This window comes from Macaca thibetana, chromosome 5 (genome assembly GCF_024542745.1).
Source record: "Macaca thibetana thibetana isolate TM-01 chromosome 5, ASM2454274v1, whole genome shotgun sequence".
Classification (NCBI taxonomy): Eukaryota; Metazoa; Chordata; class Mammalia; order Primates; family Cercopithecidae; genus Macaca; species Macaca thibetana.
This window is the reverse complement of record NC_065582.1, coordinates 24,848,497-24,869,776: the sequence shown is the minus strand read 5'-3', so window position 1 is coordinate 24,869,776 and position 21,280 is coordinate 24,848,497. Positions and strand designations below refer to the sequence as shown.

The 21,280-nt window shown below is 44.2% G+C and overlaps 1 protein-coding gene across 1 annotated transcript; it reads left to right on the top strand.

Moving 5' to 3' along the window:
• The first annotated feature begins 14,457 nt into the window (after positions 1-14,457).
• On the top strand, positions 14,458-16,199 carry LOC126955353 (tripartite motif-containing protein 60). Its single transcript, XM_050791818.1, has one exon. The coding sequence runs from the start codon at positions 14,691-14,693 to the stop codon at positions 16,197-16,199; it is 1,509 nt and encodes a 502-aa protein (XP_050647775.1). The 5' UTR covers positions 14,458-14,690.
• The last annotated feature ends 5,081 nt before the right edge of the window (positions 16,200-21,280 follow it).

Below are 21,280 nucleotides of genomic sequence, written 5' to 3'. Positions count from 1 at the left end.
ATCTAGGCAGCTACCAAGGTGAACTCATTGGGTTGTTACAGGAACAGGAACTTGGAAAACAAAAGTGGCCAGGCATGGTGGCTCAAGAGATCTTCTCACCTCAACCTTACAAAGTGCTGAAATTACTGGCATGATCCACCACACCCAGCCCAACTATTTTTTAATTTTTTTTTTACAGACAGGGTTTCTCTAAGTTGAATAGGCTGGTCTCAAACTCCTAGACTCAAGCAATTCTACTTGCTTCAGCCTCACAAAGTGCTAAAATTACAGGCGTGAGCCACCATGCCCATCCTGTACTAAATTCTTTAGAGTTAAGAAGCTCCACATTGGCTCTTTTTTCAGCCTTGAAGAGTTTTGCCATCAAATTTGTCCAGCTAAGGCATCTTCATCCCTCACATTCCACCTGAAATGTCACTTCCCCAGGAAAGACCTTGCTGAACCTAAATTGGTAGGGTGGGACACAATCCCTCAGGGTGGGACACAATCCCTCAGGGTGGGAGAGACCCACCCACTCACCCACTGAGATAAAAACTAATCCAAAAAGGTATTTGTTTCTCTTTCAAAGGTAGCCAGTTCTCCACGACTCCACCCTGCAACCCCGGGCTATGGGAAGCAGCTGACCTTGTGAAGCTCTCCCCTCCCTCACCATCTGGGAGGGGACGCTGTGCTCGTGAAGCTTTTAAAACCAACTTGCAGCCTTATTTTGACCCTCAAGTTGCTCATAAAATTTTTTTTTAGCCGGGCGCGGTGGCTCAAGCCTGTAATCCCAGCACTTTGGGAGGCCGAGGCGGGCGGATCACGAGGTCAGGAGATCGAGACCATCCTGGCTGACACGGTGAAACCCCGTCTCTACTAAAAAATACAAAAAACTAGCCGGGCGAGGTGGCGGGCGCCTGTAGTCCCAGCTACTGGGGAGGCTGAGGCAGGAGAATGGCGTGAACCCGGGAGGCGGAGCTTGCAGTGAGCTGAGATCCGGCCACTGCACTCCAGCCTGGGCGGCAGAGCGAGACTCTGTCTCAAAAAAAAAAAAAAAAAAAAAAAAAAAAAAAAAATTTTTTTTAAATTGTATGAATCTGAAAAGATAACCAGGGAAATTAAATGTTAGTTGGAGCCAACACGAGCCTGATTACGGAAGAGACTGCCCCAGCACTCCTCAAAATCTTCACACTCTCCCTGCACCCAGGACACTGAACATGCACAGGCCCTTCCCTCCCTTTTTCCATTTCCACTGGAACCGCCAACCACGGAGCAGGCTGAGCCCCAGGCAAAAAGCTGAGAACTTTGCAAAGGTCTTGTGAAACATTCAGACTCCTGGTCCCAGAATTGTACAGTTAGAATAGGTGTGGTGGGCCTGCAAAAAGTAAGCTTTCAAGATTATAATCTGAATTAGGGTTTATGAAATGGTATGTTATCTTCAAAGAATTACTATGTGTGTTTGGGAGTGGGGGCAGGGAGTGAAGGGAGTGAAGTGGTAGCTGTCATTTGAGAACCCACCACCCTACATCACCTGCATCCTCCAATCCATGGAAGCATCCTTTAATGTTCACAAAAATCTTTAAGGTATGGATTATTATTTCAAATGTGTAGATGAGGCAGTTTAGGTGTAGGCATGTTAAGAATCATCCAGAAGGGCCATGGTTGAAGCTGAGTGCTTCAAATCTTCCACAGGTTTTATTTATTCCCCAAATAAGTTTGAGACATATTTCCACCAAGAAGCTGATAGTGCCATGGGGGATTTGGATACGTTAGGTGAAGAATTGCAAAATTAGTTGTAAAATCAAATCTCAACTATGATATTCAACATAATGGGAATCTAGGCAAAGAAACTTGGAGTAGTTTGTGGATTTTTTTTTTCATTTTGAGACAGGGTCTCACTTTGTCACTCAAACTGAAGAGCAGTGGTGCCATCATAGCTCACTGCACCCTGGCACTCCTAGGCTCAAGCAATCCTCCTGCCTCAGCCTCCAGAGTAGCATGCACCACCACACCTGTATATTTTTTCTTATTTTTGTAGAGGGGAGGATCTGGCTATGGTGCCCAGGCTAGTCTTAAACTCCTGGCCTAAAGTGATTCTTCTTCCCTGACCTTACAAAGTGCTGGGATAGCAGACTTGAGCCACCATGCCCAGCTATGGACTAGAATTTTTTTCAGCCTCCCAAAGTGCTGGGATTACAGGCTTGAGCCACCGCGCCCGGCCGATTTTTTTAATAATAGGAGTTTGGTGTGGCACAGATTCAAGATATTGCAAAGACTTTTTTTGTTTCTCTTGTTTCTGCTGACTGTAATGATAGATATTCTGTTTATAGAGAGCACCTTTGACAAAATTAAAGGGACCACAAGTAAATTGGCATAAAGCTTTTTCAAAGAAGTATAATTCTTCAATTCCCATATGATAAAAAAAGAACTTCCTCATTGAAGATTTAAGAGTAAAAAGTGAACCGTACATGTTTATGTGTATATATATATATATATATAGTTAACATAATACCATAAGAAAAATTTTAATTTTAATTAAGTATTTATAGGTAATATATACATATCATGTGAAATATTTATATATAATATATACATATGCTATTATAATACAATAAAAATGTTTATAATTATATGAAATTTTAAATATATATTAAAATATGTTTCTAAAGTACATAAGTATTGCTAAAAATTAAAATACATGAGCCAGCAAGGTTCTTTCCCATGTGGCTACCCCCAGCTTAGGTCCTGCTGAAGGCTCCATGCCTTTCACTGAGTCTCCCTCACCTGTACCCCTAAGGTGATTCTCACTGAGATATTCTGTTCCCAGCAGAGGCTCAGAGATGCCTTGTGTGCACCAGTGAGGGGTTCACTGAGGATTGTGAGCTCCTTATGTCCTTGCAGAACAGATTCGTGGTCCTCCATCCAGGGCAGGAGCACAACACAATCCATCTTTTCTTTTTCTGTTTTGAGTCAGTCTCGCTCTGTCACTCGGGCTGGTCTTGAACTCAGGGCCTCAAGCGATCCTCTCCATTCGATCTTCCAAAGTGCTGGGATTACAGGCTTGAACCACCCGCCCAGCCTTTGGTTTAATGTTATGGTGGAGTCTGGCCCCATTCAGCCTTAAGCTTTTGGAGTTTCCTTTCCTTCGTACCATTGGTCAGACTCCAGATGCAGTCAGTGTCCTCCTGACTACAGCCTTTATCATCCTCTCTGATTGCATCTTCTGCACTAAGATGTGAAGATTTGAAGATTTCACTTGTCCCCTGTTCCTACTTCCCACTCTTCCATCAAATCTCAGACTTCATCACAGGAGGGTATTTTTCTGGGAAGGTAGCCCTAAGTTTTTTTATTTACTTATTTATTTTATTTTATTGCTTTATTTTTTTGAGATTGAGTCCCACTCTGTTGCCCAGGTTGGAGTACAGTGGCCCAATCTCGGCTCACTGCAACCTCCGCCTCCCCAGTCCAAGTGATTCTCCTGCCTCAGCCTCTCGAGTAGCTGGGATTACAGGGATGCACCACCATGCTCGGCTAATTTTTTGTATTTTTAGTAGAGATGGGGTTTCGCCACGTTGGCCAGGCTTGTCTCGAACTCCCGACCTCAGGTGATCCGCGAGTCTTGGCCTCCCAAAGTGTTTGGATTACAGGCGTGAACCACCAAGCCTGGCCAAGTAGCCCTAAATTTTAAACAGAAAAGTGCGCCGGCCGGGCGCGGTGGCTCACGCCTGTAATCCCAGCACTTTGGGAGGCCGAGGCAGGCGGATCACGACGTCAGAAGATGGAGACCATCCTGGCTAACACGGTGAAACCCCGTCTCTACTAAAAAATAGAAAAAATTAGCCAGGCGCGGTGGTGGGCGCCTGTAGTGCCAGCTACTCGGGAGGCTGAGGCAGGAGAATGGCGTAAACCCGGGAGGCGGAGCTTGTAGTGAGCTGAGATCGCGCCACTGCACTGCAGCCTGGGTGACAGAGCGAGACTCCGTCTCGAAAAAAAAAAAAAAATGCTATGCCAATTCTATGATTTCTTCTGCAAATATTAGCCTCTTTCAGTGTCTTATTTACCAAGTTATAAGACTTAAGAGGCTCCTCACAATTACTCATCCTTCAGCCTTGAAGATTTTACCCTCAAGTTCGTCCAACAAACTCATAATCGTCCCTTAAAATCTACTTTAAACATCAATTCCTCAGGAGACACCTTGGTGAGTCTGAGTTGGTAGGGTGGGACCTAATTTCCAGGGTGGTAACTACGCAGCCTCTCAACCGGAGACGTAAACTGATCCAAAGAGCTGATTATTCCCCTTGCACGTTAAAACTAACCACCCTGGCCGGGCGTGGTGGCTCACAGCGAGGCAGGCGGATCGCTTGAGCCCATGAGTCCGAGACCAGCCGGGGCAACATGGCGAAACCCAGCCTCCACCAAAAAAATACAAAAATCAGCCGGGCGTGGTGGCGCGCGCCTGTAAGGTAGGAGGATCGCTTGAGCCTGGATGGTCGAGACTATAGTGAGCCAAGACCGCACCAGACCCTGTCTCAAAAAAAAAAAAAAGTTGCTCATAGGAATGAAAAATCTGAAAAGATGGCCATTGTGATTTAAATGACCCGCTGACAGGGCCCCCACGACGGAGGGAGCCGCCCCAGGCTCTCCTCACACTCTTCCCACTCTCCCTGCACCCTGGGGCATTGAGCATGCTCAGGCCCTTCCCGCCCACTTCCGGTGGAGCAGCCAACCACCGCGCCGGTCAATTGTGCGCCCGAAACTCGAAAACCAAGTCTCCCAGGGTTGTGTGGGGGTTCGGCTCTGCGTCCCGCGGGCTTCCACGGGTCCTGCACGGCATCAGGCCTGAACCGCCGGTCCAGCTGCTCCAGGTAAGCTGGGAGGGCCGCAGGAAAGGCGCAGTAGGGCCTGGCGGGAGGCCTCCTTAACTGGGCAGGGGCTTCCTGAGTATCAGCTGTGCCCACACCTGGGGGTCGCGACCTGTCCACGACTGAGCTCAGGCTGTGGATCCTTTTTTTGTTGTTTTTGAGACGGAGTCTTGCTCAGTCGCCCAGGCTGGAGTGCAGTGGCGCGATCGCGGCTCACTGCAACCTCCACCTTCCGGATTCAAGCGATTCTCCTGTCTCAGCCTCCTGAGTAGCTAGGATTACAGGCGCTCTCTACCACACCCGGCTAATTTTTGTATTTTTAGTACAGACAGGGTCTCTCCATGTTGGCCAGGCTGGTGTCGAACTTCCGACTTCAGGTGATCCACCCGCTTCGGCCTTCCAAAGTGCTGGGATTACAGGCGTGAGCCACCGTTTTCTGTTTTAGCCGCGGAGGTGGTGGGACCCCGATGATTGAACTTTGATGAAGATTCTGATCTGAACACCAGTTTGGGAAGTGGCCACGTGATCTCCAAAAATTATAGTGGGGGCGTTAAGGAAGGATCTACCACCCTACAGCGCCAGCACTTCTCTGGCGGATTTCGTCTCCTTCCGTCCTCACAAGGATCTGGCTGTTAGGAAACTGCTACGGATGAGAAAGTTTAGGCTCACTTAACGTTTCGTATCATCTAAAGTAATAGAGGTTGAATCTGGAGAGCTGGGAATCTCCCACAGGTTTGATTCATTTGATTCATTTTGATTCAATTTGATTCATTGATCCCGCACTGTGGACTAGCACAAGAATCAGAGTAGGAGCCAGGCGCGGTGGTTCACACCTGTAACCCCCAACATGAGGAGGCCGATGCGGTAGGATCACTTGAATCCAGGAGTTCTAGCTCACGCTGGTGCCTGGGCAACATAGTGAGACCCCCGTCTCTACAAAAAAAAAAAAAAAAATCTGGGCATGGTGGGGCGTGCCTGTGGTCCCAGCTTCTCGGGAGGCTGAGGTGCAAGGATCGCTTGAGCCCAGAGGCAGAGGTTGCAGTGAATGGAGATCGCGCCACTGCACTCCAGCCTTGGCAACTGAGTGAGATCCTGTCTCAAAAAATAAAATGAATTAGGTAGTAGAGGTTGAATTTTTTCTTTTTTAATGTGACAAGATCTCAAGCAGTAAAGGTTGAATTTTGAGAGTAGGGAATCTACCACAGGTTTGATTTATTAGCCTAATAATTATTGAACACACACCGAACACCAGCATAAGAATCTGAGTTGGTAATTCAGTTTTGAGGAAAACAAGGAAGAATTCAGACCTCGAACTGAACTCTCCAGTGTCCTTAACCAAAGGTTGACAAAAATAAATATAAAAATATCAACTACAGTCTGCTGTATGATCGGATATGTGGAGCCAGGAAAAGAGTAAAGTCCAGATGTTGGTGAGTCTTGTAATACTTAAGAGTAAGAAAAGCCATTCCATTGGAAATCGGAAGGTTATAGGGTTGGATTTGTGTTTGGAAGCTATAGAGTTATGGAATTGACTGAGAAGACAGAGCATGTCAAAAATAAAGCCAGACACTGGGTAGTCATAAGGACAGATTTTAATCAGTAATGTACTATTGCAATAGGGAGAAGAATTCAGCATGAACAGAACTCAACTGTGATTTGTACAGAGGTAACCAAGTGTTTCAAAGGGGAACTGGGGAATGAAGGTAGTGAGTAGGGGCTCAGTAGAGTCAGGGAAGTGAAAAATTACAAAAAGTGGGAAAGGGGTGGTTGGGTCACGTGAAACACACCCGGGTTTGCTCACTGGCACTTAAGGAAGTCAAGCCCCAACTCTCCCATAGATGCTGGGAGACAGGGGCCCTGTCTTCAGGTATCAAAAGATAGTTACTATAGTAGGCTAATGTTTATAGCTCGGACTGGGAAGGGTGGCTTACAATGCTGTTCTTTATAAACTTCATTGCCTGAGTCTGGAAGATGGGTTGGGGGAAGCTGGAGTGTGTGGGGAAGGACAGACCATTGAGTTCCCGCATCTATGCAGGAATGTTCCCTGCACTTTTTTATTTTAAATGAAATACACTTTTTAAAAAAAAAAAAAAAAGACGGATTCTCACTCTGTCGCCCAAGACAGAGTGCAGTGGCGTGATCTTGGCTCACTGCAACTACCACCTCCTGGGTTCAAGCAATTCTCCTGCCTCAGCTTCCCGAGGAGCTGGGATTACAGGTGCATGCCACTACACCTGGCTAATTTTTGTATTCTTAGTAGAGACAGGGTTTCACCATGTTGGTCAGGCTGGTCTTGAACTCCTGACCTCATGATCCACCCCCCCCTCGGCCTCCCAAAGTTCTAGGATTACAGGCATGAGCCACTGCACCCGTCCATGAAATATCCTTTTTTATAGCAATGTGGTTCTTTCTTATAATTTAAAAAATTCCAGTCATATTTTGCAACGTATTGGCTGTACAGCTTTGTTCAGAATGCTTAAAACTGCCTCTTCAAATTTACCCAACCCCAAAGCATCCATTAAACATGGTGTGTTGAAATAAGGATTAGGAGCCTATGCAATGACATTGTTATTTATGAAAATGTTAAACTGGAAGGTGGGAAGAGTTAAAGGACACATTATTTTATTTTAATTTCTTATTATTGAAAAATATTATAATTTTTAAGATGTAATAATACCTTACCGTCCCTTCAAAATTGGAATGTACATGATACTTTTGGCCCAACTACTGCTATAAGCAGTTAACACCTTTTCTAATTAGGAAAAATGAGAGATACAGTAGTTTTAGACCTAAATAACACTATAATATATATACTACAACAGTTAATGACATAAATGGAGGCAGTTTGACTAGATTTCTAAATGTTCTTTTCACTGGGAAATTTTATAAGATTTTGTAATAATACTTGTGTTAGTATCCCCAAGACCAACCCCGGGTTTGGTGATTTGCTAAAATGACCTCAGGACTCAGCATAGTATTATTTGAGGTTATAACCTAATTATTTTGAGATGACATCTCGCTCTGTCATCCAGATTGGAGTACAACTGCATAGTCATGACTCACTGAAGCCTTGAATTCCTGGGCTCAAGACAGCCTCTCACCCCAGCCTTCCGAGTGCCGGGACTATAGGCACATGCCATCATGCCTGGCTGATTTTTATAAAATTTTGTAGAGATGAGGTCTTGCTCTGTTGCCCAGACTGGTCTTGAATGTCTGGCCTCAATTGATCCTCTTGCCTCAGCCTCCCAAAGTGCTGGGATTACAGATGGGAACCACCATGCCTGGCCAACAATTATGGTTTATTATAGTGAAAGGATACAAAGCAAAACCAGCAAAGGAAAAGGGTGTGTGGGATGAAGTCTGGAAGAAACAGAGCATAAGCTTCCAAGAGTCGTCTCTACGTGATGTCACACAGGACCTGCTTAATTTCTCTGGAGACAAAGTGATAAATGAGTGAACTGTTGTCTACCAAGGATACTCATTAAAGATTTGTCTTTCCAGAATTTTCTTTTTTTTTTTTTTTTTTGAGGCGGAGTCTGGCTCTCTTGCCCAGGCTGGAGTGCAGTGGCCGGATCTCAGCTCACTGCAAGCTCCGCCTCCCGGGTTCACGCCATTTTCCTGCCTCAGCCTCCCGAGTAGCTGGGACTACAGGCGCCCGCCACTTCGCCCGGCTAGTTTTTTGTATTTTTTAGTAGAGACGGGGTTTCATTGTGTTAGCCAGGATGGTCTCGATCTCCTGACCTCGTGATCCGCCCGTCTCGGCCTCCCAAAGTGCTGGGATTACAGGCTTGAGCCACCGCGCCCGGCCGTCTTTCCAGAATTTTCACTGAGAAGAGATCATGCAGGCTTTTCCACCTAGCTTATATCAAAATTCTAGTTTCTCAGAAGGAAAGCAGCTATTCATCATAAACCTCATTGTTTGTATAAACACTGTAGGTGTAGGTGTAGTAAGCCATTCTTTTTTCTTTTTCTTCTTTTTTTTTTTTTAGACAGAGTTTTGCTCCTGTTGCCCAGACCGGAGTGCAATGGTGCGATCTCGGCTCACTGCAACTTCCACCTCCTGGGTTCAAGTGATTCTCCTGCCTCAGCCTCCCTAGTAGCTGGGAGTACAGGCATGCACAACCACACCCGGCTAGTTTTTGTATTTTTAGTAGAGACGGGTTTTCATCACGTTGTTCAGGCTGGTCTTGAACTCCTGACCTCAGGTGATCTGCCCGTCTTGGCCTCCCAAAGTGCTGGGATTACGCTAATAGTGAGCCATTCTTACAAGGGAATGGCAGGACCCATTTCCTCATAAGTTCCTTATAAATTCTGGAAATCAAAGTTGTCAGGCATGAGCCAAGTAGCAGCCTTGCAAGCAGCCTTCTAAGGGTGGCAGCCTTAGGCCTGCCGTGCTCGTTCTTCTGCACAATGCCACTCGGTGAGCATCTGTTCTGGGTCAGGCACTGTACTATCCTTACACGGTTTTTTCATTTAATGCTTTCAGCTTTCTGAAATAGAAACAGACTCAGAGAAATTAAGTTAGTTGATCAATGACATACAGATCTAGGTAAGTGAATGTTGGAGTGAAACACCCATCCCATTAGAGACTGCTACCTAATAATTTGTGTGATATCTGTTTACATCATCTTAAGAGTTTTTTTTTAAAAAAGTTTAAAAATCTTAATTTTCCCATCGTTAGACTATTTGATATAGTAACAATTTGTGGATATCCATCTGGGAGGGTTAAACAGAATGCTATATGAAGCACTTTAATAAAGGTTTTCAAGGCTATGCACTAATGTGAATATGAAAAAAAGATGATGTGCTTAGGCCGGGCGTGGTGGCTCACATCTGTAGAGACTTTCTCATCTGTCTCACTTTGAGAGACTGAGGCAGGCAGATCACTTGAGGTCAGGAGTTCAAGACCAGCCTGGCCAACATGGCGAAACCCCGTCTCTACTAAAAATACAAAAATTAGCCGGGCATGGTGGCAGGCACCTGTAATCCCAGGTACTGAGGAGGCTAAGGCAGGGGAATTGCTTGAACCTGGGAGGCAGAGGTTGCAGTGAGCTGAGATCATGCTATTGCACTCCAGCCTGGGAGACAACAGTGAAACTCTGTCTCAAAAAAAAAAGAGAGAGAGAGAGACCGGGCACGGTGGCTCACGCCTGTAATCCCAGTTCCCAGCACTTTGGGAGGCTGAAGTGGGCGGATCACAAGGTCAGGAGATCGAGACCACGGTGAAACCCCGTCTCTACTAAAAATACAAAAAATTAGCCGGGCGCGGTTGTGGGCGCCTGTAGTCCCAGCTACTCGGGAGGCTGAGGCAGGAGAATGGCATGAACCCGGGAGGCGGAGCTTGCAGTGAGCCGAGATCGCGCCACTGCACTCCAGCCTGGGCTGGGCGACAGAGCGAGACTCCGTCTCAAAAAAAAAAAAAAAAAAAAAAAAAAGAGAGAGAGAGACCGGGCACGGTGGCTCACGCCTGTAATCCCAGTTCCCAGCACTTTGGGAGGCTGAAGTGGGTGGATCACCTGAGGTCAGGAGTTCGAGATCAGCCTGGCCAATATGGTGAGACCCATCTCTACTAAAAATACAAAAATTAGCTGGGCATGGTGGTGTGTGCCTGTAGTCCCAGCTACTTGAGGCTGAGGCAGGAGAATTGCTTGAACCCAGGAGGCAGAGGTTGCAGTGAGCCGAGACTGCGCCATTGCACTCCAGCCTGGGCAACGAGAGCAAAACTCTGTCTCACAAAAAAACAAAACAAAACAAAACAAAAAAAAAAAACAGTGTGCTTAGTGATTTAGTATCACACCAGTAGTCACATCAGTTAGTATTAGGACTTTGGATAAGCCTATCAAATCATTATACTTTTTTTGTTTGTTTTGCTAAGTCTCGCTCTGTTCCCAGGGCTGGAGTGCAGTGGCAGTATCTTGGCTCACTGCAACCTCTGCCTCCTGGGTTCAAGCAATTCTCCTGCCTCAGTCTCCTGAGTAGCTGGGACTACAGGCACGTGCCACCATGCCCAGCTAGTTTTTATATTTTTTAGTAGAGATGGGGTTTCACCATGTTGGCCAGGCTGGTCTCGAACTCATGACCTCAGGTGATCCACCTGCCTTGGCATCCCAAAGTGATGGGATTACAGGCATGAGCCACCACGCCTGGCCAAATCATTACATTTACATTCCATGCTTGTAATTGAAGATAATAACCAAACTCTCAGGGTTTGGGGTTTTACCTTACTCACAAGCTATTAAGTTATCCTGTTAATATTTAATGGATACTTTCAGAAGATATAACACTCTTGGATTGGAGACAAAGAACTTCATTACTCCTGGCACAGCTGGCAGCATGTGCATCATGCTGGTGTTGGTTCCCCATGCCTCCCAAGTCCCACAGAGGTGGTGCAGAGGGACCATGGTAGATGTCATACACAATGTAGGTTTCCATCATAGCCAGTGAACCCCGAGCTTGGGAACCTATTTTTTTAGCAAACCTGTTCTTTGTCCCAAATTGACACTTTATGTCTTCTTTCAAGGATACTTCCTGCAAACACAACCATAAGAAATATCCTAGATAGAGTGGTCATAGTGAAATTTTTGGCCTATTCAGGAGACCAGAGAAGTACACTCAGGGCCTATGACAGATCTCCTGCTTTGTTGTGAGGGTTTAATTAAGGAGATCAGTTATTTTGTGGGAAGCACTGTTCCTGACACATAGTAAACCTTACCAGAGAAGGAGACTTTCGAGCTGTTTCCAAATATGAGAGATCAGTCTTGAGGAAAAGGTGAGGAAAGGATCCTCTAGGTAAAGGAAATAGTGTTTGCAAAGATGAGACATTTACATACAATGGTTAGATTCTGAACCCTACTAGATCAGAGGAAGATACAGCTGTGAGTCAGCGTATGTTAGAGAATGCACTTTCACCAGTCCGTTTCTACCATCCGCACACTGACCTAGCACAGCTATTTAAGAGCACTCACATGGATGGCAGTGGCCAGAAGATCTGTTAAGTAATTCGGAGTCAAAGGGAAAAGGAGTGAATTTACCTATAGACTGGGATTACTTGCAGGTGTATATAGGAAGGCAGGACAAGTTCAGCCCAACTTCCTTTTCACAGTTCCTTCAGGACCCTAAGCCTGATGTAGCTGTGTGTTCTGCTGAAGTGTGTTGGAATGAAATGGGTGAGGAGTAGATCTTAAAATTTGTGACAACTACATATAACCTGTTTCATTAATTCTTTTCATTCTTTTTTTTTTTTGAGACATGCTCTGTCACCCAGGCTGGAGTGCAGTGCTGTGATCTCGGCTCACTGCAACCGCACCTCCTAGATTCAAGTGATTCTCCCACCTCAGCCTCCCAAGTAGCTGGGACTACAGACAAGCACCACCACGCCCAATTAATTTTTGTATTTTTAGTAGAAATGGGGTTTCACCATGTTGGCCAGACTGATCTTGAACTCCTGACCTCCAGTGATCCGCCTGCCTTGGCCTCCCAAAATGCTGGGATTACAGGTGTGAGCTAATGCGCCCAGCTCCTGTTTCATTAAATCTAAGATGAATGATTCTATTCATACTAGAATAATTCTGAAATGGGCTGAGTGCAGTGGGGCTCTCTTTTAATTTTGAACAGTCTCCCAACCTAAATTTTATGTTTTATAACATTGACATTATTCTCTTTTTGTATTATTTTTGGATTTTTTTCATTCATGTATCCACTTGTTCATGATTCACTTTCTTGAAGGTCTTTACTGATTTTCTACTACCTCCCTATGAATAAGGTAGACTAAGTACCCACTTCCAGTCTATCTCATTCACCAGCTAAGGCCAAAAGAGAAACAAATACCTGAAGAAAACAATCTCAAGTATGATTGAGTTCTATGAAAGTAAAGAGATGGGATAATGAGAGACTAGAGGGTGGGGTGGGAGGCAGTCAGATTGATGAGCAGCAGATAGGAGTTGTGAGGTGACCTGAAGGAAAAGAGAGGTGTTTATAAGGATCATTATCCCTTCACCAGTAAATATTTAAGCATGTATTTCCTAAGAATGAGGACATTTTCTTTTGTAGCTATAGTGCAGTTAGGAAATTCAGGAAGCTTAACTTTGATGTATTACTAATATCTAATAAAGAGTACATCCTCCATTTTTTCACTTTGTCCTATACTGTCCACTTTATTACAACTTTTTTTTTTTCTCAGTCTAGAATCTAAGCTAAGAGAATGAATTGCTTTTTTTGTTCGTTTGTTTTTCCTCATATGTAAGGAAACAGGCTGGGCATAGGGGCTGACACCTATACTCCCAGCACTTTGGGAGGCCAAGGTGGGAGGATTGTTCAAAACCACCCTGGCCAACATAGAGAGACCCCCATCTCTACAAAATATTTTAAAAATTAGCTGGGCCTGGTGGCACAAGCCTGTGGTCACGGTTACTCTGCAGGCTGAGGCTGCAGAGAACCATGGTCATACCACTGCACTCTGGCTTGGGAGACACAGCAAGATCCTGTCTCAAAAAAAAAAAAAAAAAAAAAAAAAAAAAACTTGCTTTTTTTCCCAGCACTGTTGTCATTTGTGCTGTTAAGAACCATTTTCATGTTGAATCTTGTATGATTTGGATTTCTTCACTATTATATATACATACATACATTTTTATATATAATTTTATAGGTCAGGTGCAGTGGCTCACACCTGTAATTCCAGCACTTTGGGAGGCTGAGGCAGGCAGATCACATGAGGTCAGGAGTTCGAGGCCAGCGTGAAACCCCGTCTCTAACAAAACTACAAAAATTAGCCAGGCGTGGTGGCGGGCCCCTTAATCCCAGCTACTTGGGAGCCTGAGGCAGGAGAATCACTTGAACCTAGCAGGCAGAGGTTGCAGTGAGCCAAGATTGTGCCATTGCACTCCAGCCTGGGTGACAGCGAAACTCCATCTCAAAAAATAATAACAATTGTATGTTATATACAATAGAATTTTATATGTAATACACAGTTACATATAATAGAATCTTATGTATTTTATATATATATTCTGCACAAGTTCTCCACAGATGGTAATGCTTTGCTCCCCGTTGCAGGTCATCAGTTTGCCCCATCATTGGATAAGGTGGTATTCTCTACATTATAAAGGTACTTATTTTTCTCTTTGTAATTAAAATATAATCCTAGAGTAAAATTTTGAGAATGTGAATATCATTCCCCCATAACATTTTACCCGGTAGGTTTTGTTTTTTTTTTTTTTTTTTTTTTTTTGAGACGGAGTCTCGCTCTGTCGCCCAGCCCAGGCTGGAGTGCAGTGGCGCGATCTCGGCTCACTGCAAGCTCCGCCTCCCGGGTTCACGCCATTCTCCTGCCTCAGCCTCCCGAGTAGCTGGGACTACAGGCGCCCGCCACCGCGCCCGGCTAATTTTTTGTATTTTTAGTAGAGACGGGGTTTCACTGTGGTCTCGATCTCCTGACCTTGTGATCCGCCCACCTCGGCCTCCCAAAGTGCTGGGATTACAGGCTTGAGCCACCGCGCCCGGCCTACCCGGTAGTTTTTATAGTTAGTGATGATTCTTGCCTGAACAAATTATTATATTGTGATTCCAAATCCAGGAGATTTTGAAATTAAAAATCTTTTCTCATCCACAGGAATGACTGCGTATTATAACCTGTGGCTAGTTTATTGAAGAAGAAAATCATTACAGGTAGATTCAGATGGGCTGATCTATAATAGAGCTGTAAGCTTTGAATTATTATCCTCCAAGTGAACGAGCAGGGGACTAAACAAGACTCCAGTGGGTGCCATCAGCATGCCAGGCCAGTGAAACCTAAACCTGATCAATCTACAAGGTCTGGGAGGGGTATCCACTTCTCAGTGGGTTTGCGTTCTACGGATGCCGGACAAGTTCAGCCCAACTTCCTTTTCACAGTTCCTTCACACTGACCAGAGGGAGCTTACCTTACGCACTACCTTTGTTCGCAGCTCAATGGAACTCGTGACGGCTCTGGTGAACCTCCAAGAGGAGTCTAGCTGTCCCATCTGTCTGGAGTACTTGAAAGACCCAGTGACCATCAACTGTGGGCACAACTTCTGTCGCTCCTGCCTCAATGTATCCTGGAAGGATCTAGATGATACCTTTCCCTGTCCTGTCTGCCGTTTTTGCTTTCCATACAAGAGCTTCAGGAGGAACCCCCAGCTCCGTAATTTGACTGAAATTGCTAAACAACTCCATATTAGGAGGAGCAAGAGAAAGAGACAGAAAGAGAATGCCATGTGTGAAAAACACAATCAGTTCCTGACCCTCTTCTGTTTGAAGGATCTAGAGATCTTATGTACACAGTGCAGTTTCTCCACTAAACACCAAAAGCACTACATTTGCCCTGTTAAGAAAGCTGCCTCTTATCACAGAGAAATTCTAGAAGGTAGCATTGAGCCCTTGAAGAATAATATAGAACGAGTTGAAAAAGTGATAATTCTGCAAGGCAGCAAATCAGTGGAGCTGAAAAAGAAGGTAGAATATAAGAGGGAAGAAATAAATTCTGAGTTTGAGCAAATTAGATTGTTTTTACAGAACGAGCAAGAGACTATTCTTAGGCAGATACAAGATGAAGAGATGAATATTTTAGAAAAACTAAATGAAAACCTTGTAAAATTTTCAGATTATGTTTCCACGTTAAAACATCTACTGAGGGAGGTAGAGGGCAAGTCTGTGCAGTCAAACCTGGAATTACTGACACGTGTTAAGAGTGTGCACCACAGTTATCAAAATCTAAAACGTCCTGAACTCTTTTCATTTAGATTAACAAAATATGGTTTCAGTCTTCCTCCTCAATATTCTGGCTTGGACAGAATTATCAAGCCATTTCAAGTAGATGTGATCCTAGATCTTGACACAGCACATCCTCAACTTATTGTCTCTGAGGATAGAAAAGCTGTGCGATATGGAAGAACAAAACCAAACATTTGTTATAACCCAAAGAGATTTTATGTCTGCCCTGCTGTCCTAGGCTCTCAGCGATTGAGTTCTGGGCGACATTACTGGGAGGTAGAAGTGGGAAACAAACCTAAATGGATATTGGGTGTGTGTCAAGCCTGTCTTCTTAGGAACTGGCAGGATCAGCCATCAGTTCTGGGTGGATTCTGGGCAATTGGGCGATACATGAAGAGTGGTTATGTTGCATCAGGTCCTAAGACAACCCGGCTTCTGCCAGTAGTAAAACCCAGTAAGATTGGTATTTTTCTGGACTATGAATTGGGCGATCTTTCCTTTTATAATATGAATGATAGGTCTGTTCTCTATACTTTTAATGATTCTTTCACAGAAGCCCTTTGGCCTTATTTCTATACTGGAACAGATTCTGAACCTCTTAAAATCTGCTCAGAATCAGATTCTGAAAGATAAGGAATTGGTAGGCCGGGCGCGGTGGCTCAAGCCTGTAATCCCAGCACTTTGGGAGGCCGAGACGGGCGGATCACGAGGTCAGGAGATCGAGACCATCCTGGCTAACACGGTGAAACCCCGTCTCTACTAAAAAATACAAAAAACTAGCCGGGCGAGGTGGCGGGCGCCTGTAGTCCCAGCTACTCAGGAGGCTGAGGCAGGAGAATGGTCTAAACCCGGGAGGCGGAGCTTGCAGTGAGCTGAGATCCGGCCACTGCACCCCAGCCTGGGCGACAGAGCAAGACTCCGTCTCAAAAAAAAAAAAAAAAAAGAAGGAATTGGTAAATGAGTCTGTTTCAGTTTTTGTAGGTAACTTAGCCAGTAAATTTAATCTCATTTCTGGAATCTTTAAGTTTTACCACTGAAAACCAGAGTTGATTTTTCTCCTAAATTTTTGGCAACTATAAAAAGATGTTCATAATGCCACTTTCATACATTTAGTCTATGAATATCAATTGTCAAGTGCTTTGATTTCTAAGATAAAATATTTTAGAATTATGTTACTTAACATGTCTAATAAAATGTTTTCAAATTGCCTATAATTTTTTTTTTAGTTAAGACAATTATTTAAAGTTGCATACATTATATGAATATCATACTTGTCACATACCTTTCTTTTTAGTGGATTCTTCTGTTTACCTCCATATTTCTCATAATTTGTTTCTGTTCTTTTGTGTGTGTCAGTTGAAACAACTGACTTATTTTTGTGGTTAATGAAGATTTCACTTTGTTTAAATACTTTCCCCACATATACTTACCTGTGCACAATCCATAAGTAATCTCTAACAGCTCTTTTTCTCTTTCTGTGTATCACCGGCCAAGCTACACCAACTACACTCGTGACTACTTCCAGGCACTACCATTCTAGGAATTGACCTCTACTCTTAGCTTCTTTCTTGGTTTAAGCCTCTGTTTTCCTCTTTATCTTTTCATTTTGGGGTATCATCAACCCAAATGTTGCAGCATTGTAAAGTTTGTCAGACTACAAATTTGCAAATGACTTTTCCCACATTTGGGTGGCAGTTAAAGAGAATATTTGGAATCATTTTAATTTTTAAAACTTGATGTTTTTGACAAGTCTGATATCAGTCTGATTCTTGATGCTTGGATACCACTGTTTTTCATAATCCTTTAAGATCTTTTGTAGCCCTAGTGTTTGGACTTTGTTTATTTTACTGACTAATCAAAGCTTAGTTTAGTATCCCTTTTCCAAAATGCTTGCAACCAGAAGTGTTTCAGCTTTCAGATTTTGGGGGGGATTTTGGAATATTTGCTTATGCACGATGAGATATCTTGGGGATGGGACACAATTTGAAAGAAAAAATTCATTTTATACACACAGCCTGCAGGTAATTACATGGAACAAAGTTTGTGTACATTGAACCCTCAGAAAGCAAAAGTGTAGGGTGTGGAATTTTCCACTTGGGTGTCATGGCAGCACTCAGTGTTTCAGATTATGGAGCATTTTGATTTTATGTGTTTTGATTAGGGATGCTGAACATCTGCCTGCAATTTGGAATTGTATTAGATGAGCAAAACAAAGGTTTCCATCCTTAAGCAGCAGACTTCCTGGAGGGGAGAAAGGAAACAATAAAATAGTAAACACAAAGAATTGCTGTAGTGTGTTAGATGCTGATCAGATACTGTGGTGATAGGGAAAAGCAGGTCAATGTCACCTGTATGAGAGTGCTGTGCATGAGGGAGAGTTAGCTATGTGAGGTGGGTGGTCAGGGTAGGTATCTTGGAGAACGTGGAATCTGAGCAAACATTTGAGTTGAGGGAATAGGCTTGGAAATAGATCCTCATCAAATTTCATTTCAGAGTGCATGGCTTGAGAAAGTGTATGGGGAAGGGACTGTCAAGCTGTAATAATAGCAAGGAAGCCGGTGACAAGTGGTGAGTAAAGAAAAATACTGGAGTAAGGTCAGAGAGGTAGTATATTTCTCTCTTATTTGATCTTGGGGTTTCTCCAGAGAGTGGCTATACCCTCCAGCCCTGCCCTGCCGCAACTCCAGGGGATTTGGTAGTGGATATTTACAGGGTGCCTTTGATGGGATATTTCTTTATCCTAGTGGATGGCCTAATGCCTGAGTATCCAATCTGTGACCAGGAGTCCCTCTCACAGGAAACTTGTTTATACTGACAAACACCCTGTGGCTCTTGTCGGACCTATTTCCAGCTTATTCATGCCAAGACAGCCACTCTGTAGGAGAGCCCTGACCAGGAGAAAAGTTAAGCCCATGTGTTAGTAGAGTTTGACATAGAGGAGGTAACGCAACAAAAACACATTAAATAACAGAAACAGTTTTATTACAGGTCCATGAGAGAAGACAGTACTGTTGAGGGCTGATGAGAAGGCTGCAGGGGCAGTGCTGCTCACCTAGCGGTTGAGGAGCCAGAGAGAGAGAGAGAGACCAATGGGCCAAGGCCTTTATTGGGGTCCAGTGCATTTCCCAAGGGGCATTCTAGTTGGTGGATTTGAGGTAAGCAGGCATGAGTTTTGTGGGGTCACACTGTATGAGAGGTAGTCCTTGCAGCAAATGTATACAGTCCCCTGTGGGGTGTGCAGGCCAGTGGGGTGAGTCAAGTAGGTTTTATCTACATGTCTTATTAGGGAGATGGTCACCAGGAGGCTGTTGTATAAGGCAGATACCTGGATCAAATACGTTGAGGAACAGAACTAGAGAACTGGTAACAATATTAAGGGCAACCAAGCCCTGTTTCTGATATGAGAAAGTTAAATCCTTATTAAAAGTGGATGTTTACAGCTCAGGAAGGCAAAAAATTTTAAAAAAAAAAAAATGCTGAAGGCTGGACACAGAGGCTTACACCTGTAATCCCAGCACTATGGGAGGTCACTTGAGCCCAGGAGTTTGAGACCAACCTGAACAACATAGTGGGATGCTACCTCTACAAAAAAATGTTAAAATTTAGCCAGGCATGGTGGTGAGTACCTGTTGTCCTGGCTACTTGGGAGGCTGAGGCAGGAGGATCACTTAAGTCCAGGAGGCCGAGGCTGCGGTGAACTTTAATTGTGCTACTGCACTCCAGCCTGGGTGACAGAAAGAAACCCTGTCTCAAAAAGGAAAAAATCATAGGAAAAATATATTTACTATTCATTAAGTGGAAGTAGATCATAAAGCTCTACATCCTCGTCATCTTCAGGTTGAGTAGGCTGAGGAAGAAAAGGAGAAGTTGGTCTCAGGTAGCAGAGGCAGAATAAAATCTGTATAAGTGGATCTGCTCAGCTTGTACCCATGTTGTTCAAGAGTCAACTGTACACTACATCATCTATGAATTATTCTTGTCAAGAAAAAAAGTTAAATCTGAATTTAGCAAGCCTTTATAACTAACTCTCAGTTTACAGAAAATATGGGGGTCAAGGAATAAGTTAAGTGACACAGGAAATGACACAGAAATGTGTGAAATAATACAGGACAGTTACCTACTCAACAAGGCAATGATATTTTTTTAGTTGAAACCAATAAAATTTCTAAATGTAAAACATAAAACTTCTTTCAATCCAGATTTGAACAAACCAACTTTAAAAAGACATTTTATTGGCCGGGCACGGTGGTTCATGCAAAAAGAGCGAAACTCTGTCTCAAAAAAAAAAAGACATTTTATTTTATTTTTATTTTTTTTGAGATGGAGTCTTGCTCTGTCACCCAGGCTGGAGTGCAATGGCACAATCTAGGCTCACTGCAACCTCTGCCTCCCAGGCTCAAGTGATTCTACTGCCTCAGCCTCCCAAGTAGCTGGGATGACAGGCACGTGCCACCACACCCAGCTAATTTTTGTATTTTTAGTAGAGATGGGGTTTCACCATGTTGTCCAGGCTGGTCTTGAACTCCCGACCTCAGGTGATCCACCCACCTCTGCCTCCTAAAGTGCTGGGATTACAGGCGTAAGCCATGGCACCTGGCCAAAAAGACATTTTATAAGGCACTTGGGGAATTTTCAATACATATTAAGAATAAAATAATACCAAGGAGGAAGCATTGCTTGTTTTGTTAAATATAATAAAGGTTCTCTAAGATTATACCCATATTTGTTGGAGTGGGTACTTCCCCCTCAATGACAGCAATTAAAAGGAGGAGAAAACAGGAATTAGTGAAATCCTAATGAATGTTGAATGCTGATTGATGGAAATATGGGATTATTTGATTATGTATTTATTTTGATTTTATTTATTTATTTATTTTGAGATGGAGTCTCACTCTGTCCCCAGGCTGGAGTGCAGTGGTGCGATCTCGGCTCACCATAACCTCCACCTCCCAGGTTCAAGTGATTCTCCTGCCTCAGTCTCCTGAGTAGCTGGGATTACAGACATTGACCACCACTCCCGGCTAATTTTGTATTTTTAGTAGAGACGGAGTTTCTCCATGTTGGTCAGGCTGATCTCGAACTCCCAATCTTAGGTGATCCACCCACCTCAGCCTCCCAAAATGTTGGGATTACAGGCATGAGCCACCAGGCCCAGTGCCTGGAGACATTTCTACTGTTACCTTACCACTGAGGTAAAGTATCTCCATGATTACCTCCAGTATCTCCATGATTACCTTCATCTACCCCCGAGAGATTGGGCCTGCCACTCGAGGCCGCAGCTGTCTGGAGACTGGCAGGCCTTGGCCTGAAGGTCTGTAGGGTGAGTGACCTGCAAGACTCACAAGAGGGGAAGCCGACAGAGATACCAACCGACGGAGTGCTGTGCCCCCTGGTGCCAACAAGAAAGCTGAGGCTGGGGCTGGGTCAGCAACTGAATTCCAGTTTACAGGCAGATTTGGTCATGGACGTGGTCAGCCACGTCGGTAAAACTGGAGAAGATTATTTTGCAATGAATAAATTTACAGCCAAAAAGAAAAAAGAAAAGGAGATCTTGTCATTTGTGACAACATGGGCGGACCTGGAGGACATTATGCTGAATGAAATAAACCAGACACAGAAATAAAGCTATGGCAGCTGGGCGTGGTGCCTCACGCCTGTAATCCTTGCACTTGGGGAGGCTGAGGAGGGTGGATCATGAGGTCAAGAGATCGAGA